General features: G+C 42.0%; 1 protein-coding gene across 2 annotated transcripts in view; it reads right to left on the reverse strand.

Annotated features, from left to right (window-relative positions):
* The window catches only part of PIP4K2A (phosphatidylinositol-5-phosphate 4-kinase type 2 alpha), a 178,570-nt gene that overhangs the window by 35,605 nt on the left and 116,677 nt on the right, over positions 1–26,288 (reverse strand). For both annotated transcript variants that reach the window (XM_027121818.1, XM_027121817.1), the window contains exons 4-6: positions 23,255–23,407; positions 9,570–9,716; positions 5,404–5,442 (exon numbers count right to left, since the gene is read on the reverse strand). In XM_027121818.1, coding sequence (XP_026977619.1) covers positions 5,404–5,442; positions 9,570–9,716; positions 23,255–23,407 — 339 coding nt within the window. The remainder of the gene's footprint in view (positions 1–5,403; positions 5,443–9,569; positions 9,717–23,254; positions 23,408–26,288) is intronic.

Here is a 26,288-nt window from a genome sequence, read left to right on the forward strand (position 1 = left end):
TACTGCTGCAATTTATGTCAGAGTGTTCTGCCTATGTTTTCCTCTAAGAGTTTTATAGTGTCCGGCCTTACATTTAGGTCTTTGATCCATTTTGAGTTTATTTTTGTGTATGGTGTTAGAGAATGTTCTAATTTCATTCTTTTCCATGTAGCTGTCCAGTTTTCCCAGCACCACTTATTCAAAACACTGTCTTTTCTCCATTGTATATTCTTGCCTCCTTTGTCATCGATTAATTGGCCACAGGTGTGTGTGTTTATTTCTAGGCTTTCTATCTTGTTCAATTATCTACATTTCTGTGTTTGTGCCAGCACCATCGTGTTTTGATTACTGTAGCTTTGTAGTATAGTCTGAAGTCAAGGAACCCGATTCCTTCAGCTCCGTTCTTTCAAAATTGCTTTGGCTGTTCGGGGTATTCTGTGTTTCCATAAAAACTAAAAAAAATTTTTGTTCCAATTCTGTGAAAAATGCCGCTGGTAATTTGATAGGGGTTGCATTGAATCTGTCGATTGCCTTGGGTAGTATAGTCATTTTGACAATACTGATTCTTCCAATCCAAGAACATGGTATATCTTTCCATCTGTGTCATCTTTGGTTTCTCTTATCAGTGTCTTATACTTTTCAGAGCACAGGTCTTTTGCCTCCTTAGGTAGGTTTATTCCTAGGTATTTTATTCTTTTTGATGTGACGGTAAATGGGATTGTTTCCTTAATTTCTCTTTCTGACATTTTGTTGTTAGTGTATAGGAATGCAAGAGATTTGTGTATTACTTTTGTATCCTGCAACTTTACCGAATTCATTGATTAGCTCTAGTAGTCTTCTGGTAGCATCTTTAGGATTTTCTATGTATAGTTTCATGTCATCTTCAAACAGTGACAGATTTACTTCTTCTTTTCCAGTTTGGATTCCTTTTATTTCTTTTTCTTCTCTGATTGCCATGGCTAGGACTTCCAAAACTATGTTGAATAATAGTGGTGAGAGTGGACATCCTTGTCTTGTTCCTGATCTTAGAGGGAATGCTTTCAGCTTTTCACCATTGAGAATGATGTTAGCTGTGGGTTTGTCATATATGGCCTTTATTATGTTGAGGTTAAGTTCCCTCTATGCCCACTTTCTGGAGAGTTTTTATTATAAACGGCTGTTGAATTTTGTCAGAAGCTTTTTCTGCATCTATTGAGATGATCATATGGTTTTTATTCTTCAGTTTTTAATGTGGTATACCACACTGATTGATTTGTGGATACTGAAGAGTCCTCATATCCCTAAGATAAATCCCACTTGATCATGATGTATGATCCTTTTAATGTATTGCTGGATTTGGTTTGCTAGTGTTTTGTTGAGTACTTTTGCATCTATGTTCATCAATGATATTGGCCTGTAATTTTCTTGTGGCATCTTTTTTCTGGTTTTGGTATCAGGGTGATGGTGGTCTCATAGGATGAGCTGAGTGTTCCTTCCTCTGCAATTTTTTGCAAGAGTTTCAGAAGGGTAGGTGTTAACTCTTCTCTAAATGTTTGATAGAATTCGCCTCTCAAGCCATCTGGCCCTGGACTTCTCTTTGTTGGAAGTCTTTAAATCACTGTTTCAATTTCAGTACTTGTGAGTGGTCTGTTCATATTTTGTATTTCTTCTTCCTTCAGTCTTGGAGGTTGTACCTTTCCAAGAATTTGTCTGTTTCTTCTAGGTTGTTCTTTTTATTGGCATATAGTTGTTTGTAGTAATTTCTTATGATCCTTTGTATTTCTGTGGTGTCACTTGTAACATTTTTTCATTTCTAATTTTATTGATTTGAGTCCTTTCCCTTTTCTTCTAAAGGTTTATCAATTTTATCTTTTCAAAGAACCAGCTTTTAGTTTCATCGATCTTTTCTATTGTTTTCTTGTTTCTTTCATTTATTTCTGCTCTGATCTTTATTTCTTTCCTTCTGCTAACTTTGGGTTTTGTTTGTTCTTCTTTCTCTAGTTGCTTTAGGTATAAGGTTAGGTTGTTCACTTGAGATTTTTCTTGTTTCCTGAGGTTAAGATTGTATTGGTATAAACTTCACTCTTAGAACTGCTTTTGCTGCATCCCATAGGTTTTAGATTGTCGTGTTTTCGTTGTCATTTGTCTCTGGGTGTTTTCTGATTTCCTCTTTGGTTTCTTCAGTGATCCATTGGTTGTTTAGTAACATTGTTTAGCCTCCACGTGTCTGTATTTTTTACACTTATTTTCCTGTAACTGATTTCTAAGCTCATAGAGTTGTGGTTGAAAAAGATGCCTGATATGATTTCAGTTTTCTTAAGTTTACCAAGGCTTGATTTGTGGCCCAAGATGTGACCTATCCTGGAGAATGTTCCATGTGCCCTTGAGAAGACAGTGTATTCTGTTCTTTTGGATGGAACGTTCTATAGATATCAATTAAGTGCACCTGGTCTAATGTGTCATTTAAGGCCTGTGTTTCCTTATTGATTTTCTGTCTGGATGATCTGTCCATTGATGAGAGTGGGTGTCCCCCACTATTACTGTGTTACTGTTGATTTCTCCTTTTATGGCTGTTAGCATTTGCCTTTTATATTGAGGTGCTCCTATGTTGGGTGTATATATATTTACAATCGTTATATCTTCTTGGATTGATCCCTTGATCATTATGTAGAGTCCTTCTTTGTCTCTTATGACAGTCTTTAAAGTCTATTTTGTCTGATATGAGTATTGCTACTCCAGCTTTCTTTTGATTTCCATTTACATGAAATACCTTTTTCCATCCCCTCACTTTCAGTCTGTATGTGTCCCTAGATCTGAAGTGCATCTCTTGTAGACAACATATATGTGTCTTGTTTTTGTATCTATTCAGCCAGTGTATGTCTTGGCTGGAGCATTTAATCCATTTACATTTAAGGTAATTATTGGTATGTATGTTTTGTTTTGTTTTTTTGTGGTACGTGGGCCTCTCACTGTTGTGGCCTCTCCTGTTGCGGAGCACAGGCTCCGGACGCGCAGGCTCAGCGGCCATGGCTCACGGGCCTAGCTTCTCCGCAGCATGTGGGATGCTCCCGGACCAGGGCACGAACCTGTGTGCCCTGCATCGGCAGGCGGACTCTCAACCACTGCGCTGCCAGGGAAGCCCAGGTATGTATGTTCTTATTGCCATTTTGTTAATTGTTTTGCATTTGTTTTTGCAGGTCTTTTTTCTTCCCTTCCCCTTTTGTTCACTTCTCTTGTGACTTGATGACTATCTTTAGTGTTGTGTTTGGATTGTTTTTTCTTTTTTGTGTGTGTATCTACTATAGATTTTTGGTTTGTGGTTCCCATGAGGTTTTGATATAGCAGTCAATATATATACAAGATTGTTTTAAGTTGCTGGTCTCTTAATTTCCAATGCATTTCCAATATCCTGCATTTGTACTCTCCTGTTCTCATGATTGCTAGTTTTGACGACATATTTGTGTGTGGATGATCCCCTACCTTTATTTCATGTTTGCCTTTACCAGTGAGCTTTCCCATTCATAATTTTCTTGTTTCTAGTTGTGGCCTTTTATTTTCTACCTAGAGAAGTTCCTTTAGGATTTGTTGTAAAGCTGGTTTGCTGGTGCTGAATCCTCTTGGCTTTTGCTTGTCTGTGAAGCTTTTTTGATTTCTCTGTCATATTTGAACGAGAGCCTTGCTGGACACAGTATTCTTGGTTGTAGGTTTTTCCCTTTCATCACTTTAAATATATCATGCTACTCCCTTCTGGCCTGCAGAGTTTCTGCCGAAAAATCAGCTGATAACCTTATGGGAGTTCCCTTGTATGTTAACAACTGTTGCTTTTCCCTTGATACTTTTAATATTTTTTCTTTGTCTTTAATTTTTGGCAGTTTGATTAATGTGTCTTGGTGTATTCCTCCGTGGGTTTATCTTGTATGGGACTCTCCGTGCTTCCTGGACTTGAGTGAGTGTTCATGTTAGGCTCATCCTAGGTGACCTCGTTGACACTTCCCTGTCTTTGATCATCCTTCCCGGCAGGTTTCCCAAGCCCCCTTTTCCCGCTGAAGCCCTCTCATGCCTACTGGACATCTCTGTTCTGATGCTGTGCTGACAGTTCTAACTACTCTGCCTGCTTCCTTTTTCCATGAGTGGAATCAGCACCTACCCCACTGTCCAAACCAGAAAGTTTGGAGTCACCCTCCCTCCACACACACTCCCTGGCACTGTTCACCTCCCATATTCAAGCTCTGAGTTCTGTGGATTCTTCTTCCTAAATCTCTCTATCCTCTTCCACCACCCCAGGTCGGGCCACCATCTATTCTGGGTTATTTCCACAGCCACTCTAGATGGTCCTGCTTACCTGTGTGGCCTCATCCCAGCCTCCAATGAAAGCACTGAGTGCTCCCTCTTTCTCTAGCCAACTGCTGCTCATCCTTCAGGTTTCCAATCACCTCTTCCAGGAAGACCACCAAGCCTGATTTAGGTGCCCTTGCTACGTGTTTCCTATCAAAGCACTTACCACATGATACTGTCATTTCCTATTTAATGTCTGTATCGCTTTGCAGGCCATGTGTGTGTGGTTCATTATTTTAGCCCCTGAAGCTAGGACAGTAACCATAAAGACATTCACAAACTTCTGGATGAATAAGTAAAAGGAGATTTCCAAATCTGTAAAATTCAAACCCAAACTGAGTGATATCATCCTAAATAACTTAATTTAGAAACAAAAACCTTGAGCCCAGCTTTCAAATGGTTTGGTCAAGAAAAGGCACCTCAACATCATGAGGAGTAAGCTGAGAGCACCGGGGCGCCTTTCATGTAAGCAAATCCCCATTTTGGGCAGTTGAGGTTTGCACACGGAAAGCTGCCTCCCAAATTCTTAAACTGATTCCAGTTGAATCTGTTTATAATCCTGCATAATCAACAAAATGTGGTTCAAGTATTACCTAATGTCCAGTGACTCAGAAGAAAGTAAAGAGTCTCCTCGTCCATCCCTAAGTCTTTACAGACAAAAAATACGCTAATAAGATCTTAACATTTTATAGTTGGAAAGGAGTTTGAAGCTCATTAAGCCAATATTTTATTGGTGAATTTGAAGCTCAACACTGTCGTTTTACAGGTGAGAAAACTGGGACTCAGGGAGGCAGAGAAACTGACTCAAGGTCACACCTGCCCTGTTAGTCATAAAGTGGGGCTAGGACTCGGGTGCTGGGCTGTACCTGCCAGTTTGGAGCGTGCTGACAGCAGAGGCGGCTGTTTTCTCAAGATCACGTTGATAGGAAATGTTTCACACACACCTCAAACTAATAACTGCTTCACTGTCCAACAGGGCAGCCAACCTGAGGGAGAGAACTGGAGGAGAACGTCCCTCAGGCCCATGAAGAGCTTCTCACTGTAGCGGAGGGGAAATGGCTAGAACCGCATGTCCGCGGGAGTGAGGTGAGAGAGATGCCGGGCACTTACCTTTTCTTTGTCACTTGCTTCCCTAGCCACTGTAGAGCCCTGAAAGAGAAAGAGATAATGAAACCATGCGCACGCGAGGTATCAGCTTCACGTGAAATATGCAAACACTCCGGGGCAGAGAACGGTAAATAAATGAGCACCGACTTTTCTCTGGCCCCTCCCCGAGTGTGCTGCACCCTCTGCAGGGATTTCTGTCCACCTGTCTCCAACCCCTTCCCTGCCGTGTCACCTGTGCTGTCTTCTCCCTGGTTCCTGTCCTCCTGCTGGAAATCAGAAAACCCGACAATCACGTGAACAATGACTTACTAAACGTGGAGTCAAACATCAGTCGTCAGAAGTGGTTGGTTTGAGGGTCTTCAAAGTGAAGTGGGCCGTCAGCTGGCCGCAGTGGCCACTGGGGCATAGAGGCCTCTTTCCCACGCTGCGTCCTCTAGGTGGGGGCGTGCCCTGGCCCCCAAATGCCCGTCTCCCCTGGCTTAGGGTTACTGATGCATGTGCTTCCTCACTTACCATGACTAAGACCCAGTGGGTACTTCCCGGCCCCTTTCACTTTGGAGGTCCCTTCAAACACACATCTCCTTGCACCGCTTCTGTGTCAGAACCTAGGCTGAGCACAGAGGTATAAAGTAGAAGAAAACACAGTTCTTGGTCGCAGCAATTTCTACTCTACTGCACTGGTTTTCCAAATGATGCCCTCGGTTCTGTGTTGTCTGAAATGACAGAGTGTTCCTGATGCCGACAGGGGTGCTTTGGGGTAGAGTTCAAGAACAGAAACTGTCCTTTGTTTGTGGAAGATCTTAATGCAAAAGATAGATTAGGAAACAAATGGCCAGTGAATTCCTAACTTTGTTAATACAACAGTGAGCATTTATCCTTTGTGCTCCGTGGTGACCATCGCAGTGTCTCACCCAGCAACGCCCAGTGTTTGCTGAGTGAACGGCTGGAGGAGGATCACGGCCCGACTGACTGCTCTCCCTCCCCTGCCAGCACTGGATGCCCAGACTATGACTAGGTCACTGGAGCGATCCATTTACCTGACCATGTTTTAAATAGATATTTATTGGCCTGGAATACTTGCATTAGCCAATCATTAAGAGAATGTGTATGTGACTTGGGAAAATTTAAAGTAGCTTCTAGGTTGGCCACTCTTAACATTTTTGCTCTATGACCATCTTGCCTTCAAGCAGCTCAGGCATTAGTCAGGATGTGTGTAACGTGTTCACAGATGGGGAGACTCCTGGTACTGGGGAAGGGGGCCAAGCCCAGGCCAGGGGGTCCCTGGGGGCCACTTCTCCATCTGCCCTATGCTCAGCATTCCCAGGTCTGGTGGATCCGAAAGACCCTGCTGCCAACCCAGGGAAGATGCTCGAAGCTTCTGGGGGATGTGTCGGAGGAGCACAAAGCTGACCCAGCACGTGAAGATGAACCGTGTAACCTGGTCGTGAAGGAGAGCCCTCTGCCTGGCTGAACCCAGCAGCCGTCACCTACAATGGTTTGTTTCTTCCTTTACAGATTCTTGAATTCGGGCCACAGTCTCTTCCTCTGTACACTGACTGCTAACAAAGAATGTCCCCAGATTTAAAGGGGAGGGGGGGCTAAATCCTCAGGTATTAAATACTTGTAATACCCGAGTCTCTGTATCTTTAACCAAGTTTTTTAGTCTCTGTGTGTTTTCCCCTCTACGATATAATTTACTCTGCTCCTAATTCTCACTGAAGCTTCGTCTCTATGTAAAAATGCAGAGCATTAGCCTGGAAAAACTCATCCAAATTTAAATTCATTCAGAATTTAAAAATTAAAACAAAATTAGAAACGTTAAGTCAGTCAAGGCTGAGAGTCTGAGCCATGAAATGATGCCAGATGCCCAGGTTCCCTCACAACGGCAAGTACTGGCAAGAAAAGTTTACTCTACAAGCTAAAAAGGGAGACGAAATCATGACATCCAAGGTTAAAACTATAACATCCAGTCTATAAGCATAATTTACATCAGGATATGCTTGAACAGGATATGCTCAAGCAGGATATGCTTAAGATAGAGGCACTACCTTAAGCATTTCCGGGGGATAAAAAAGTAGAACCAAAACAACTGCCTTTAAGGGACTTATCAGTAGAATGGATGAGACAATGAAAATCCATCCACTCCTCCCCACGTGCCGTGCCTTATGCTGGACGTGACACATACAGATCTCATTAATCCTCACAGCAGCGGAGGTAAGATCACCTCTGTTCTACAGATGAAGAAACTGTGGCTCATAGAGGTTCAGCATCTTGCACACAGCTAACAAGTAGTAAAAAACCAGGACATGTGGCTTCAGAGGTCAACTGGCTTCTTGCATGGGAGAGTCAGGCCAATGAAAAGACCTATAATACTCAGCAGAGTGAGCTAAGTAACACTGCCAAGGGCCTCATGAGGGAGATGGTTCCAAAGAGCCCTGTAGGCTGGGATTTCCACCTGTAAAATAGCTACAACTTGGAGGCAGGACAGAGCAAAGCTGTATTTGGGAAGCTTATATTGTTCATCTGAACTCCAGAGGGTAGGAGATAAGCCTAGAACATTCCCCCTCCCTTAGACTAGCACTTCTCAAAGCATAGTTCAGCACCCAGGGGTCTGCAAAGGCAAAACTATCTTTATAATAATACTGAAACACTATTTGCCTATTTCACCACCTTGATATTTGCACAGATACTGCAAATACAATGGTGGGTAAAGCTGTTGGCAGCTCAGCACAAACCCAGCAGTGGCACCAAATGGTATTAGTGGAGTTTGTCATAAAACATATGAATAGCCTCGAGGAAGCAGTTCACCTAACTCAGTCAATCCATCATTCCAAATGACCAAAGCACGACGTAGCCAGACCAACGCGTGCAAAGTTCACCGATGTGATTTCAGATTCCACACTGTAACTCAGCTTTGAGACATTACCACTTGTCAGGTTAAGGTGTGATATCAAAGGAAAACATCCACAAATTTCTGAAAGAGTTATTAAAAACTCCTCCTCTCCTTTTCCAACTACATATTTGTGTAAGGTCTGATTTTCTTCATACACTTCAATCAAATAACTTGGCAACAGGTAGACAGCCAAACCAGACAGTATGTTCTAACTGTCTCACCAAACCTGACATTAGAGAGATTTGCAAAGATATAAAAAACAATGCTACCTGTTCCACTAAACTTTTTGATTTGGAAGGTATTTTTCATAAAGATATGCTAACATGTAATGGTTTTACTATTTTAAATAAGTTTTTTTCAATGTCTCATTTCTAATATTGTAAGTATTAGTAGACATAACCTACATAAGCAGAAGCTTTCTGGGGTCCTCTTAAGGGTGTGAAGGAGTCTGAGATAAAAAAAAAATTCGAGATCCACTGATGAAGACCAAAGGTTGGAAAACTTTTTCTGAAAAGGGTCAGAGGGGTAGTGTTTCAGGCTTTGTGGTCCAAAACGGTCTCTATGGTAACTACTCAACTCTGCTGTTACAGTGCAACCACATAACGATACACAAACCACAGGCATTGTGGGATTCCAATAAAACTATTTACAAAAATGGCCATGTTGGCTGTGCCACGGAGGCAGGTCACAGCCTGCCAGCTCCTGACCTGGACGTTGCCTATGTCGGTGATCCCAGAAGTCAGATCCCCTCACTCCACAATCAGAATTTCCAGTGGTCCGCCTCTCACTTGGGGTCTCTGAAACAGCCTGTCTCCAGGCCTGCTCCTCAGCCTATCCCTCACCTCCTTCAGGTCTGCAGTGAAGCGAAACCCTATTCCAAACCGCATCCCTTCCCCATGCTTCCTGTCTTTACTTCTGTCCATGGCACTGATCACTTCCTAGTATACTCCATGATTTACTTACCCCTTTTACTTATTACCATCCGTCTTTACCCACCAGAATGTCAGCTCGTTGAGAGCAGGTTTGGTCTGTTTTGTTCATCGAGCTATTCCCAGCACCTAAAGCAGTACCTGGCCCATAGCTGGTGTTCAATACATACTTGTTGAATAAAATAGACATGGTATCTCTCGTAGGTACAAGCGGTCCTCGCTTAACACAAAGGAGCGCTCCTGGCAGCTTTGTGCTCTGGGCGCCTCCTAAGTGCTCAGCGTGATCAATTACGTACAACGTGGATGACCAAACTTAATGAATACAAGTTAATAAAAATCAGTCTTACCTTTAAGTCATATTTCCTATATACAGATAAACGGTGGCTGAACACATTTCTTGTAACAATCACATATATTTCAACTCCATCAACATTAAGCCGGTACATGCCCAGGAACTGGGGAAGAAGGGTGATCCCATGACATTCCACTATATACTGCATAGGAGAGAAAGAAAAAAGGGGGGGAAATGATCCAGTCAAAAGGTGTTCATTCAGATGTAAAATGTAACTCTTCTGCTCTGGTGTTTATACAAAGTGATAATGGTTTATTATCCAACTATTAATGTCCTGTTTACAGAAAATGACCATGTTTGTACTGCCTTCAGCAGTACAGGTCTGCATCCACCGTGCAGACACAGATAAAATTCAACTCTATCTCCAGAGATATTTTCTCCCTAACATTCCAAACTAATTTGTAAAGTCAAAACTTGGATATAATGGTGTAGGGTGAGAGGACAAGTGATTGGTCCTTTCTGTAATTCCTTTAAAGTGAAATCACACTCTACCTGGGGCTGCCATCTTCCTCCCTAGAAGCCTTTATGATGATTTCATGAGGTTGAGGCAGCGTGACTTGGCCACTAAGATCAACTCCTTTAACAGTGTTGAAGTCGAGGTTAAAAAGGAAATTGTGGAGAAAGCTCAGTGTTAGAAGCTGGGAGAGTTGGGCTCCAGTCCTGGTTTTCCTGTTTCTTATTGAGACTCTAATGTTTAAATTGCCCACTGGTCTCCCAAGGCAAAAGGAATAAAAGCAAAAATAAACAAATGGGACCTAATCAAACATACAAGCTTCTGCACAGCAAACGAAACCATAAACAAAATGAAAAGACAACCTACAGAATGGGAGAATGTATTTGCAAATGAAGCAACCGACAAGGGCTTAATTTCCAAAATATACAAACAACTCAACAACAACAACAAAAAACCAACAACCCAATCAAAAATTGGTTTTTCGAAAAACACTTCTCCAAAGAAGAACTACAAATGGCCAACAGGCACACGAAAAGATGCTCAGCATCACTGATTATTAGAGAAATGCAAATTAGAACTACAATGAGGTACCGCCTCACACCAGTCAGAATGGCCATCATTCACAAGTCTACAAATAACAAATGCTGGAGAGGGTGGGGAGAAAAGGGAGCCCTCCTACACTGTTGGTGGGAATGTAAACTGGTGCAGCCACTATGGAAAATAGTATGAAGGTTCCTCAAAAAAACTAAAAACAGAGTTGCCATATGATCCAGCAATCCCACTCCTGGGCATATACTGAGAGAAAATGATACTTTGAAAAGATACATGCACCCCTCTGTTCATAGCAGCACTAGTTACAATAGCCAAGACATGTAAACAAACGAAATGTCCATCCTCAGAGGAATGGATAAAGAAGATGTGGTATATATATACAATGGAATATTACTCAGCCATCAAAAAGAATTAAATAATGCCATTTGCAGCAACATGGATGGACCTAGAGATTATCATACTAAGCGAAGTAAACAAGAAAGACAAATGCCATATATCACTTATATATGGAATCTAAAATACGATACAGATCAGCATAGCTATGAAGCAAAAACAGACTCACAACTATAGAGAAAAGACTTGTGGTTGCCAAGGGGGAGGGAGGATAGGAATGGGAATTTGATTTTAGCAGAGGCAAACTATTATATATAGGATGGATAAACAACATCATACTGTATAGCACAGGAAACTATATTCAATATTCTGTGATAAACCATACTGGAAAAGAATATGAAAAGAATATATATATGTATAACTGAGTCACTTTGCTGTACAGCAGAAATTAATACATTATAAATTAACTATACTTCAATAAAATTAAAAAAAATAATTTATGAAAAAATATTCTTCTTTTTTTGGATACATTAAAATGAATACTTTGTAAATTTACAAGTGACATTGAATAAAAAATTCATGTCAGTGAAGAAATAAATAAACTGCCCACCAGAGCAGCGGTGTGAAAAAGGGCTTGCCACCGCTCTACAGACAGATGGACACACTCTGGCCCCATGTTGGATTCATCAAATCCACTGAACAAGTCCCAGAACTGACACCATTTCCAAGGAGAGTTGCAAAAACACAACATGCGTTTATCAGTCTTGAATGACGATACTCTAAAAGGCCACAAGATGGAGACACTTCTCCTCAAAAGACCATCCTTACAAACTGGGTCCCATTGCACTTTCCAAAGGAAAGTTAGGTTTTCCTTTCTTTAAAATGAAGGGGAAAGAAGATTTCAAAAAAGCTCTTTTATTCCCATGACATGTGTGTGAACTCTCTAGGATAACTGAACAGCATGAATAACATGATTCCAAAATTGTAAAAATGGTACCTGTTGTGCCTATTTACAGAGATGTGTCTGGAAGAATGGTCACTATGGTAATGGTGAAATTTAGGGTAACTGCTTTCTTCCTTTTTTAAAAAAAAAAAAATATTCTGCTCGAAGTTTTCTGTTGTACAGTGAACATTTTATAAAAATAAGAAAGTAATCAGAATGCCCTTTCAAACTTTTTAGTGGTAAACACTGTAATAATCAACTCTGATAATATTAAACCAACTTAAGATTTTTTTTAAAAAAGCCTTTAGTTTTTATCATTAAAGAAAAGATGAACAGCATCAGTATAGGAGTTTGATTTTTGCCACCCAGAGTTTTGGAAGACTTTAAAGATGCTCCTGCCCTTAAAAAAAAAATCTTACTGACCATAACTGAGCTACATATTTTAGTTGGATGGATTTTTCTGAGTTTCACCCACAACCTGCTCTTAATGCAAAGTCTGATCAGAGGAACATTTTCTATTTCTCGCCTTTCAAAAAACAGTAAATTAACTTGATTTTCGCTAATACAAAATAGGTGGTAAAGAGCTCTTGGCTGAAATGAAGATTTCTCACATCTGATGTAAAGCAACAAAAGAGAGTGGTGGTCTGGTACCTCTGAAGAGAGATGGCTGGATGGGCCTTTTAAACACATGGAGGCACACAGGTTTCAGTTTGGCTGTTCACGTCCCCTGCCTTTGTGCCATTCTGCTCAGTTATTCTCATCATGGCCTATCTTTTAAAAGTCCTGCTGGTAGAAGATCTCTCTTAGATCAAAATCTTGGTACAGTCACAGAGCACCCGGAACAGAGCAGATACTGACCGCTATCCATACTGATGAATATGTTAAAGAAACCTGACTACAGGAAATCACCGACAAGCTGGTTTTTTCCCCCAAGGGAAAACACACACACAGATTACATTCTACAACTCCTCTATCTTTAAGATTACATAAGTTACTCCCTGTTAAAAAAAAACAGATCAAATTTGATCCACTTCATCCAGCAAGTTTCTATGTGCACTTGTTCTCAAAGGCAAGGCTCACCTATGAGGCTCTCTGATGAACACCTTGAAAAATAGAGTTAATAAACTTAAAACTCCTGAGTATATAAATATGTACAAAACCACAACCACAGAAAGCCTCTCACGTTAGAGTTCAGTATTGACAAGCAGCAGTTGGTAGCAAAGGTTTAGAAAGCATTTATGCGTCAAAACTTTGCAGAAGAGAAAATTCTCCCCGTGAACTGAATTTCTGGGTGGGCGCACCGGGAAGACGCTGCTTCACGTCAGTGGAGGAAGGTCTCACTGGGTCTGTGAGCACCTGGGCTGGGGCACCACTGCACACGGAGTCACTGCATGTGGGAGTTGACACAAACAGGCCCAGATACGATTCCCCTCAGATTCTTCACCAGCTGACCCAGGAAATGCTGTGCACACACCCGCTACACCAGTGGGCACATCTATGAGGGTTCCCCCACCCCACAAACTACTGGACGTTATCCCACATCTAGGGAGACTGTAAACTCATGGCCACATCACGCTGCTCGAGCCTTCCTGATCCAGCTCCACATTCACTAGCTGTGTGACCTTGGGGAATTATTCAACCTCTCTGTGTCTCTGCATTTGGAGATGAGGCATAAGATTAGTAGTTAGAGCATAGGGGTTTTGTGAAGGGTGTGAAGATCAGGGAAACAGCACTGCAAGGATGGCGGTGATTCAAGCGGGAGCCGGATGAAACCAGGACCCTGGGGCGAGGGGCGGGAAAGGAAGTAGGGAAGGAAAGGGCGAGGGAGGGAAGGAAAGGGCGAGGGAGGCAAGCTTGCACCTGACGTGCTCCTCAAATGCTCCCTGAGAAATGGATTCTGTTTAAATGCAGGATGGGAACTCCCAATTTCAGGGAATCGCCACAGAACAGACTTACCAAAAATGAATAATGTTGCATGTGTGTGTATTTATTTATAAAGTGAGGCGATATTTTTGTAAATGTAAAAGAAACACTAAAAAATTATATTTCTCACTCATATTGCTTTTAGGATCAGAACTCTAAGCACTTCCCCTTCAAAAGCTTAACCACTGACAAATTAACAAAACAACCTGTAAATAAATGCTTCAAAAATTATTTTAAAAGGGTGTATTGGCAGCACTACAGTATCATGATCAGGTTTTTGGCACGAGCAACCTTTGTTTAATAGTTAAAAACAGCCTCAGCATCTATTAATTTCTTTTTAACATTGTTGATTTGATTGCAAGACAATCTAAGGATGAACCTTTGCTTCATCCCTTTTAAATGCTTAATTTCGAATTCTTGTAATTACAAGAACGGAGAAATAGCGACTTAGTCCCGAGGGTCACTCTTTAAAAACGGTGTAGGGGAATTCCCTGGCGGTCCAGTGGTCGGGACTCGGTGCTCCCACTGCCAGGGCGCAGGTTCAATCTCTGGTCGGGGAACCGAGATACCCCAAGCAGCTCAGCGTGGCCAAAAAATAAATAAATGAAATAAATGAAATAAATAAAATAAAATAAAAATAAGTGTAGGTATTTCTTTCACTTTCAACCACTGTTCTGATGTGGCTACAAGGCAATCCTGCCTAACTGGCAAAGGACATAACGCAGATGTTCCTTGTCTGCCATGTTAAAATCTCAATTTACAGACTCAACAGGTGCAGTGCCCTAGTGCCACCCAGTAGACTCTTTCCTAGAGGTCAGATGAGTCTGTGGACTTCTGCCCTGTGCCACTCTGAGGTCCCAAGGGAGATAAGAGGTCACAAGTGGACCAAACACTTGGCGAAGCTGGTCATCCACGTGTGGCTCAGGAATTAGGAGCACACATCTGCCACAGGGCTGACTGTTCTGAGGGCCCCAGCCGTGTACGTACAAGCCTGCAGAGCCTTCCTCTCAGTGGCTCCTTAGATCCGCTCCTTTCCCAGAGGCCTTCCCATCTGTGGCCCAAAGCTGGCCTGTTATTTCCACCCCTCCAGGCTCTCTAGGTCACCTTCTCTCACATCAAACAGGGAAAGTCTTGTCTGGCACATGAACCGGCAGCTTTCAGATGCTTGCGATTCAGTGATGACACTGAGCTTCCATCTGAATAAGGCATGGAACAGTTAGTCCCAAATTTTTAAAAAGTGACCTTGATGGTCATCAATTCTTCTTACACTTACTATATGGAGCTAAAACCATCACAAGTATTCTTGGGATCAGCGTCCATATTCTCAGTGTTAAACTCACGGCATTACCTACATTTGCATTCTTAAAATATTGTTTTTTATTAAGTATTTTTCACTTTTGCATTTTCATAGCTGGATGCCTCGTGTCACCTTGCGTTGTCATTTATCCTGCGGTGGCTTCTGTTTTTTCCAAGAGTGCTTCTCAGACACTTGTATTTGCTGGCAATGTTCATCTGTAACCAATAACAGTTTTTACTTTTTTCTGTCTTCTTTTAAAAAATATCTTCTTGTACGAAAACTCCATGGTGTCACCAGTAAAGGCAAATTTTATCTCTTCATTAGTCTCCCTTAGAGCTTTTTCCTATATAACAGCTTGTCAGAACTGTAATGTAATGACAAATTGACATGGTGAAATAGGAATTTTAAAAACATAAAATGCAACAGCCACAAGATCTCGGTTTCCTTTGCTCTTGGGTGCTCAGCAAGAATAACAAGTATTATGAATCCCCGATTTGTTGCTTCTTCTCATGCAAAATGAAATGCCATTAAAAGACTCACAGCTGACTGAAGGTTTCAGCAGAGAGGATTCTAAGTGATGTACTGGAACGGATAAATATTTATATCTCCGCATGATAGTGTGAACCTGGGCTCCAGCTCTTGGAAATTGCTGTTATTATCATGTTTCACTCATTTTTTTTAGAGGCTTGAAGTGACAATTTAATATAGCATCAAATTAATACTTCAATGTAAAGTCTTGCTTCAATTAATGTTTTTGAAAGGTTAAATTATCTGTAATCCTTATTGTGCCTCTGCCTATGTTTACAGATCGCTCCAACAACATTCTTTTCATAACGGTGGGGGGGGGGAGAGAAAGAAAGAAAAAGGGAAAGAAGGAAGGAGGGAAGGAGAGAAAAAGGAAAGAGGAAAAAAAGGAAGGAAGGAAGGAAGGAAGAAAAGACAAAGAAAAGAAAGAAGCCAGCCTGAAATTAAGGATTGGTTTGCTTTAAAAGGACCAAATAAATAAATAATCCAAAATTCCTTGAATATTTTGAATTATCCTTCAAAATTCCTTGAATTTTGGGATAATGGTCCATGTCAGTTAATATGATATCTTTTGGTTTCAAATAGTTTTAAGTCATAAAAGAATGTACGGATGACTCCATTTAAGCTAATGTAAGTATAAAATTTTACTACTTTTCTTAAACTTAATAAAAAGCAGGCTTAAAAGGAATAAACATTCCTCTGCAGTATTTACAAACATTCTTAGTACGGAGATACTGCAGAATATACCTGAATGCAAACATTGGTGACCCTAACTCTGTTTGTTATGCTGTTCTAGAGACCCATACGTAACATCATCATTAAAGATGAAATGGCTTTGTAAAAAACACCTTATCAGGGACTTCCCTGGTGGTCCAGTGGTTAGGACTCTGAGCTTTCACTGCCAAGGGCCCAGATTCAACACCCGGTTGGGGAACTAAGGTCCCACAAGCCGTGCAGTGTGGCCAAAAAAAACCAGAACAAAAAAACTCACCTTACCATAAGTATAGATGGAGTTTACTCAGTGGTTACAACTGAAATGCAGATGGACCGCCCCAAGCATCCCGGTGTTACGCGCTCTGGGAGGCCTGGCTGCCCAGCTCCGGAGCACACTCAGCAGCCTTTGGTTGGCAGCTCCTTCTGGGCCTGCCTTCCTGTCCCTTTGGCCCAACATGGCAGCATCTGGGTGGAGGACCCCAAAGGGCCCCACCAGGTTGGCTGGCAGCCTGCCCCTCCCCCTCTGTCCAGTCTTCCTCCTTTCCTCCTCCCTCACTGGCTTCCACCCCTAATCAGTATCCTGACTCCACATGCTGTAGGCCTTCTGCTCAGGCCAGTCACTCCTGAGCAGCAGACACAAGAGGCAACAGATTCAGGACCTCCAGGAATGGCAGAGCTTAGGACTACCGGAAATAGAACTTGAAGAGTTATGCACAGAGCATTTGAAGAAATAAAAGGATGCAAGTTCAGAAATGAGCATATATAATAAAAAACGATCAGGAGTGCACTGGTGGATTTTTTTAAATGGAACTTCTAGAAGGAAAAATATGATCGTTGAAAAAAAAAAACCATTGGACGGGGAGGCAACAGATTAGAACAGCTGAATAGAGAATTAGGAGTGGGTGACACAGCTGAGAAATTTATCCCAAACGGAGCAGAGATGTTTGGAGACGGAAAACGGGAAAGGAAAGTGAAGCGCCGTGGAGGCTGGAATGAAAATGTCAAATCCGTAGATGCTGGAGAGAGGCGGGGAGACAGGCGGTGTATGAAGAAAAAAGAACAACGGGAATTCCAGAAACTGGAGATAACGTGCTGCAGGAAACACGTGCTGCTGAGTGGGCTGCGCAGCTGGAAACCTGGGGAACGACGGCTGGGACGCTGGGAACAGACGGTGACGCCCCCACCTGCAAAGTGTCTGCAGAGTGGAACTGGAAGGGGTGCTCAGGGACCCTGGCGGTGGCAGCGCCTTCCAGACTTTACTAAGAGAGAAGAAAGAAAAGTATGTGCAACTTCTGAAGGCACAGAGGCTCTGCTGGGAGTTGCCTTGAATCTCATAGTTCCAGGTGCTTATAGGGCTTCACACTTTAATGTGCTTTTCACATTTCGACTGGCCTCTCCTCCAAAGAGAACAGAAAAGCCAAAGAGCAGACTCGGAACGTTTCTCCTGCTCTGGAAAGCTGGTCCTGTGCTGCCACTTACAGGGGCTTCGTCAGCATCACCCGGGAGCACGTGAAGAACACAGCACCTCAGGTCCACCCACGATCTACTGAGTTGGAATGTAAATTTTTTATAAGATGCGCGGGGGTTCCGTCTATAATCGGCAGTTTGGGAAGCGCTGAAGAAGTGTGTAACAACTTCTCTTTGGGCACCACACCCTCAATTTTTAAATTTTAATTTTTGGCTTTTAAGGGACCTATTTTCTCGGTTTCTCTCTGTTCGTGGCCAATGTGACTGTCCTTCGTGGGAGGATAAAAAGATGTACTCCAAGGAGGTTCCAAAAGTCAGGAATTCACCCCCCAATCCTTTACTGAAACTTGAGGTACTAGCTAGCTTTTTCAACAAGGATTTCAGATTTTTAGGTGTAACTTCTAGATTTGGTTCCAGTTACTGTCTCCCAAATAACAAAGGATAAGGAAGGATTTTTAGGTTACTTTATCAATTCTGTCAACTCAGTCACTTCGAAATAAAAAACAAATAAATTTAAACACTACATTTCAAAAACATAAAAGATATTCCTAACACTATTTTCATAAGGCATTTCTTGATCATCTGCATTGGAACTTGTTCCCTCCGCTAAAATTTCTAAAATTTTATTGACGTTGACTCTTTAATTAAAGCTGAAGCCACACGATACCAAAGCTCCCAATGAATTCAGGTCAAAAAAGAAAAATCAGTCCATTTAGAAGAAATAAGACATTCAAGAAGGTTCTTGACCATTTTTTCCTTTCTGAATGCTCTTCAGCATTGCTCAGCTAATCAGGTGATAATCGTCATTTATTTATTATATTTTTAAATTTTTATTGGAGTATAGCTGCTTTACAATGTTGTGTTAGTTTCTGCTGCACAGCAAAGTGAATCAGCTATACATATACATATATCCCCTCTTCTTTGGATAATCGTAATTTGTAAGACCTGAGTTTGTCCTAACCTAACAGAAATTTGAAGAAAAGGATATTTACACCAAAGCACTAAGTTATTTTCCCAACCATAAAAAAAGAGAAAAAGGAAAAGAGACATAAAAGTTTGCTCTGCTTAATATAAATTTTCCATTCGTCTGAAAGATGATGCTATGCTTTCTTAGCGAACAGTGGAAATTAGGGTAGGATTTGGGCAGCAAATAAGGACTAAGGCAAGATACTGGAGCTTGGAAAAAAAAAAAAATCTAACTCCTCATGGTTTGAATCTTCAGATTTTTCTGCATCTGTGCCACACTCTACCAGAAACCAGGCCCCCTAGTGGATTCAAAGAGCAAATGATTTCGACACTGGGACTACGGCAACTAAGTATGTGCAAGAAAGGTATTTAATGATCTTATTCGATCATTTACACAGCACTTATCATATACCAGGCACTATTCTGAGCAGGTTATATAATAAATATCAATTCACCTGATCAGTACAACACTGGATGAAGGAGGTAGTATTATCCAAATTGTATAGACAGAGAAGCGGGTGCAGAGAGGATAGGAAACTTGGCCAAGGTCACACAGCAGGTCGGGAGCAAAGCAGTCAGCTGCAGAGTGTGCGCCCTGAAAACCACCTGTCACACAGCACTGCTGGTGAGGTTGGCTCATCAGAAAATTAACCCTAAGAGGAATTTATTTAAATATCTAGCAATGTTCTACTTCTCCAGAGGCTGGCCTCGGGGTAATTTTAACCTTCCAGAATACAGCTGCACCTCCGGATATATCTTACTAAAACAATAAAACAATGAAAGAAAAGAAAAAAGAGACGTCAAGCGCCACAGAGTAACCAAAGCTGTCAGAAAGCCCATCCAATTTATTCCGCAGGAGCCGCCCTCTCTGAGAGCCTGTCCATCTACTGATCTGGGATCTGAACACGCCTACTGACCTGTCCAGATGGGGTGGGGGTTTTCAGAAGCAAAGCCACATTTGAAGGTAAAAGCAACAAAAAGCAAGAAGAAATAAATGAACTGACAGTCCCCACCGAAGCAGGAGACAGAAAAATTTTGACTATACATAAATCCTGAAAGTAGTCTAGGCCACCTTACATCCTCTCTGGAATTAGGTCAAGAGTAAATACACGGCACAGGGAAAACAGTCAATAGTATTATAATAGCTTTGTGTGGTGCATAATCTATAAAAATATCGCAGCACTATGCTGCCCACCTGAAACCAGTATAATATTGTAAGTCAATTACACTTCAAGAAGAAAGAGGGTAAATACATGCACAAACGAATGAAAGGGTGAATGAAATGCAGATGGGGAAACTGAGGTTCAGAGATCGCTTAAGTAACCAGTTTGTGACAAACTATGACTTAGGTCTCCTGACCTTCAATGTAGCGTCCTTTAAATAAATCATATTAACAATGGTGACTCTCAATCACTAAGACCCTTTACCTCTGTTTATTTAAAAATTGTTTTCTTCCAGCTTTATTGAATATGATTGACATACAGCACTGTACAAAGTTTAAGGTGTACCACATAATGATTTGATTTCCCACATACGTCATGAGATGATGATCACAGTAAGTTTAGTGAACATTCAGCATCTCATAGAGACACAATAGCAAAGAAATAGGAAAAACATATTTTCCTTGTGACGAGAACTGTTAGGATTTCCTCTCTTAACAGCCTGCATATATAACACACAGCAGCGTTAATATTTATCATGTTGTACATTGCATTCCAAGTACTTATAACTAGAAGCTTTTACCTTTTGACTACCTTCATCCAATTCCCCCACCTCTGGTAACCACAAATCTGATCCCTTTTTCTATGGCTTTGTTTGTTTTTCAAGAATAATTGACCTACAACACTCTGTTTTAAGGTTAACACTAAGACCCTTTATATTTAAAATACTTTTTATAAGAAGCAAAACACAGATGCTGAAGAAATGAGAAATGAGCTTTTTCTGGATAAAGAATATACCAAGAAAATAATCATTCTGTAGCAGTGAAATGAAATATTTAGTACTGTGACAGCCCCTGGAGCATGTTAATATTTTGCTCCCCAATGTATTTTATGTAATAATGATGATATGTCAAATCTGCATGTTTGTTACAGTAACTACCCCAGAGGAGACGTTTCAAACTGTAATTTCTGTAGAGTCAAAAAATTCTGAACTCAAAGATGTCATCAAGAAGTTGATATTTGAATTGCATGTCACACTGTATTAGAATAGTATCATAGTCACTTATCAGAATAATATGTTTTCATCAGTCACTGAAGTATCACATTGCTTTAAGAGTTCTGAGACAATTTAAAAAAAGCAGAAAAAGAATGCATCAGCGCGACATTAAGTTCCAGAGAGGCGTGAATGGCTAAAGCTGCGTCCTAGAATTCCATTTATTCAGAAGCCAACGCCTGAGCATTTTTACCCTCATAGGTACTAACCCAGCGCTTCAAAATTTCCTTCACAATCGGCAACAGCGTAAGCGCTGTAGGACAGATTTCAAAAGGAATAGATGTTATGAAAGAGTGATTAGATGTTTAATGGATTTAGAGGCTGAACAGTGTTTTTGAGAAAAACAAATGAGGGGCAGTCCCAAGTTTCCAGAAACAGAAGGTAGCTTCAAGATGTTCACAGACCTCACTGCAAGCAAAATGCAGTTGATCAAGCTCGGTGCTTTGTGTCCACCTAGAGGGGTGGGATAGGGAGGGTGGGAGACACAAGAGGGAGGAGATATGGGGATACATGTATGTGTGGAGCTGATTCACTTTGTTATAGAGCAGAAACTAACACACCATTGTAAAACAATTATACTCAATAAAGATGTTAAAAAAAAATAAAAATTTTTTAAAAATGCAGTTGTTCATATTTGAGAAGAATAAGCAACTGCCAAGAAATAATTCCTGGGGCTTCCCTGGTGGCGCAGTGGTTAAGAATCCGCCTGCCAACTCCGGGAACATGGGTTCGAGCCCTGGTCCGGGAAGATCTCACATGTCAACGGAGCAACAACTACTAAGCCTGTGCTCTAGAGCCTGCGAGCCTGCGAGCCACAACTACTGAGCCTGCGTGCCACAACTACTGAAGCCCGCGTGCCTAGAGCCCGTGCTCCGCAACAAGAGGAGCCACCGCAATGAGAAGCCTGCGCACCGCAACGAAGAGTAGCCCCCGCTCGCCGCAACTAGGGAAAGCCTGCGTGCAGTAACGAAGACCCAACGCAGCCAAAAAATAAGTAAATAAATAAATAAGTAAATTTATATAAAAAAAGAAATAATTCCTGATGTTACAGCAGAAAGCGTGACAGTAAAGGAAGGAAGCTGACTTTTACAGGCACCTCAGAGCCTACAAATCCAACCAAGCAGTACCTTTGAAGGAGTCACTTTGAGAGGCTGGTACTTGATGTGATGGTTTAAACACTTGAGAAGCCTCCGGTTAACAGCAACAGCGTGTGTGTATGTTTGTGTGTGTTTCAGTGTGTGGTTTAAACACCAGTTCTCAAGGTGGCTGCTGCGATATTGCCATCAATGGTCATATTCATGCCATAAGACTACACTTTCTCAAGGTGACACTGTTGTTACTGGCCACTGGTGTAGGACTTGATGACTGCTATGACCACCACCACGTGTGGAGAGACTGGCGTGTGGCAGACACTGTGCTGAGTACCTGCCCTACAATCGTCAGGGCTCCGGAGTCAGCTGATGTTTCCATCTCCACCGTACAAATCAAGAAGCTGAGGCTTTAAAGTCTGGAAGTCACGTGGCTATGAGTAAGTGACAGGGCTGAGATCTGCACCCAGGACTGTCTGACGCGGGACTTCATGCTGTTACTACTTCACAGTACGGCCTCATACAGCTCTAGCTGGGGGCTGGGATCGTGTGCTCTACCAGGCCCTTGTGCTGGAACGTACTGAGGAAGGGAGTCGGGGAGGGGGGATTGGGGGGTGGGAAAGAAACAGAAAGAGATGGCTGTTCCCAAGGGTAGTTTCACTTTATGCCCAGGTGATGATGAGGGGATAATGCTGACGTGAAAAGGAGGTGGTGAGTAGACAAACACTTTCTAAAATCAGAAACTTCTCTGGGCAGGAGATTGTGAGTGGTGGTGGGGGGGGGGGGGGGCCTTTCTGGGGCCAGGACAGGAAGAGACCAGTGCAAGCAGGAGAGGATCTGTAGGTGTAAATGGATAAATACTCAGAGGTCAGCACCTCACTTCCAGCACGTGCAAAATCACTTCCGAAATGTTGCCAAACCTTAAGCAGAGTGATTTTAAAATCAGAGTGGTAATCATCACAACTATTGTACAGAAGCGTATTTAGATTAAACGTGTTACGTCTATGAACCACCGATCTATTCATTCCTAAATGTTAACTGTCGGTAATCCGGCCACAGTAATTTTTAAAAACACAGCTAGAGGGAATTTTTCTGTCAAAAGTGTTCTAGTCATGTCCTAACTATATATTTAAATCTTTGGCCTTGATGATAATTTGTCACAAATGTCAACCTTCTCAGAGTTTCACATAAAGATAAACATTACCTGGTGGTATTTCTTTAGGATGTTGTGCATTTCAGCCACATCTTCACTCGTGATGGTCTTGATGATGTACCTCTTGTCGTAGGACGTGTGGAACCGGGCTCCGCTGCGGGCTTGGGAGTCGTTGGGAAGGGGCGCACTCCTGGTCAGGGAATTCTTCCCGTGGGATGACAGGGGAGGAGGGAAGAGAACCGGTTAAAGACTAATTTCCAGGTCATTTGTTGTCACCACAAGTTTTCAAAAACATCTGTGTTTGGAAGAAGTTGGTAAGTAGGCGGACAACATTTTCTATTCATTGTACCTCAAATGGCAGAAATGAAAACAGCGATTCTAATGTCTAGAATTATAATCAAAGTTACTTTGTTCACCTTGTTCTTTTCAGTTGGACAAGAGCTGAGATTTCCCTCTCAATAAAATTAGGTTCCAGCCATGAAAGAACATCTTACTTTCCCTGAGTGTTTCCTTGTATGACAGGTATTCTGCCAAGCGTTATACAGAGGACTTCTCCCAACTCTAATAACATTCCCATGAAATGGTTACTAGTGATATCACCGTCGTTGTACAGACGAGGAGATGGGGATCAGAGAGGTATAATCGTTGGGGGAAAGTCACACAGCTAGTAAGGGGAAGAGCCAGAATGCCATCTGCAGTGTGGCTGGCTCGGAACCCAAGTTCTCAACTAGTCAACTACTCAAGCAGTAAACAACTTAATTACTAAACTCTGTGGCCCATGGCTGCCCTGGGAGGGCCTGGCCTGGGCAGGTGTGCTCTAACCCAGCTCCAGAAGTTTCTGACCTGGCCCATCCTCCACCCCACTTCAGCCATTTTTGAGGATGATTCATTTCCTGGAGAGGATGGGGCAGGGCTCTGAGTGGGCGCTTTTCTGCAATCACTTCACTCCAGGATCTAGCATTCCATTCCATACTGTCACTCCTGCTGTCTCCCCTGCTCTCACCTGTGGCTCCCCTGTTTGAATCTGTTTTCCCAGAGCCTCCAGGAAGTCTGTCCCGCTTTCCCCCAACCGTCTTACACTGGTCACCAGGCTAGTGGATCAGCAAACCCCCAGCATCTGAGGAAGCCTGGTCTTCGCCTCTGCTAACTGTGTCCTTGAGAACCCACCTCCATTCCCTGCCCAGCCCCACTGGACGGCGTATGAGGGATTCACAGGGAAAGACAGTCCCACTTCACCTTCCTCTCCCAAAGTGGGCATTTGAAAGCCCCAATGAACCAAAGTCTGTCTAGTTAGGGGGACACAGATATCTTTAGAGAGGCAGGTGGTATCACTGCATCATGACTGTCAGTGAGAGTTCCCCAGCAGTCTAGAATGTTCAAGCCTCCTTAACCTTTCCTTCTTTCCCAGATGAAATCCACCAGGACTGAGCCGTATGAGGTCTTAATGACACTGCGGTGGTGCAGCAACTTGTGGAGGGCCTCCTCGGGCTGAGGGAAGTGAGCGCATTCTCATCTCCAGGACCAGCCCTGGCACCTCGGCTGCTGTCTTTACATCCTGAGACAGCAATCCTGATCTGAATGTAGCCGGGCACAACTGCCAAGTGCAGAGCTGCTCCTGCCAATTAACTGAATTTGCTTTCCTTAGCTTATTAGAAAACCTGAGAGAAGGGGGCGGGAAATCAGTGTAACTCCCAATGATTTTAAAAAGCAGGAACCGGCCATGTTAAATGATGAAGACAGCTGAAACTCATCAGATAGGCTGCGAAGGAGGAAAAGGATTTTCAGGATGAAAATGGCTATAACAACAAGAGTCTGATTCTTACTTATATTGATTTTTTCCCTCAAACATAAAACTCCTCCTTTATACCACTTCCTACTAAGAACAAAAGGGAAGAAAATCAAAGTGAATGCCCTCTTCGGGGGTTTTAAACACTGGCCAAAAAAAGCAATCATTGCTCTTGGCTTAAGGGTCTTTTTCCTCCCAAACATTAATTTGTAAAAGGTTATTCCAAATAAAACAAGAACACTAGGAACTGTAAGATTACAAATTACTTTCAGGGATAAAAATCAAAGCAGGAACAATCAACTTAATGAAAGACAGGCGGACCAGGTTATAAACTCTGTAAAACTGACAACACATGTAAAATAACTTTTTGGGGGGAGGGGGGAATAGTAAAGGATAATTATATTTAGCAAAGGACAGAATTACAGCAGCATCAGTTTCATAGCCTGTTTTCTTAGGCGTACTGGATATGAAAATGTAACATTCTATTACGGACCAGTGGGAAAGAACAGAATTGAAAGCTGCAGAGTCAGCGATTCTCAGACTCTAATGAGCAACGGAGTCACCTGGGGATCACGTGACAATGCAGCGTCTGACCTGGCAGGTGTGGGATGGGGCGTCTGAAGCAGCAGAAGACGCCGATACAGCTGCAGCGGGTCTGCAGACCACACGTGAGAACCAAGAGTCTACTGAATCGTGGCTACGAGGGGATTTGTCTGGTGCAGAGCGTGGAGAGTCTAGTGTATTAAGTGTGTTATAATTACAAACGTACCTGCCTGAATGCCTGTCCCATTATAGTCTGTCCAACTCTGGTTTGATTAAAATGTGAAACTTTACAGTGAAGAATGATAGTTCATTGCATTCACTGCATTAATTCTTTAATGAAATGTTTAATAATACTACATTCAAAGCAACGTATGGATTGACAAACTAAAGGGCTAGAAAGGCAGAGTCAAAAATGTACAAACTCCTTAGCACAGATGCTATCTCCTTCCAAATTCTTTGCCTTTCCCTTCAGTTTCAGACATTGATAATTATTTATTACAGATTTTGTATAAGGCCATAGGCCCTCCCATAATGGCCTGGCATATAAAACTTTACAAATTCTCATCTTGATTCTGCCTTAACTCAATTTTTCAATAATCACGTAAGTAGTCCCAACCCACAATATCTACTTCCAATGTGTGGAGGAATTTTTTTAAGGCTCATTGTTTTCCAATAACCAGTGAAATTAGGAACAATCACACTGTGTCAAAATTCAGAATGTACCTTTTATAATCACTATGAATATAAAAATATATG

This window comes from Aethalodelphis obliquidens, unplaced genomic scaffold (genome assembly GCF_003676395.1).
Source record: "Aethalodelphis obliquidens isolate GAN/ISIS:26980383/991018 unplaced genomic scaffold, ASM367639v1 scaffold23, whole genome shotgun sequence".
Taxonomy (NCBI): domain Eukaryota; kingdom Metazoa; phylum Chordata; class Mammalia; order Artiodactyla; family Delphinidae; genus Aethalodelphis; species Aethalodelphis obliquidens.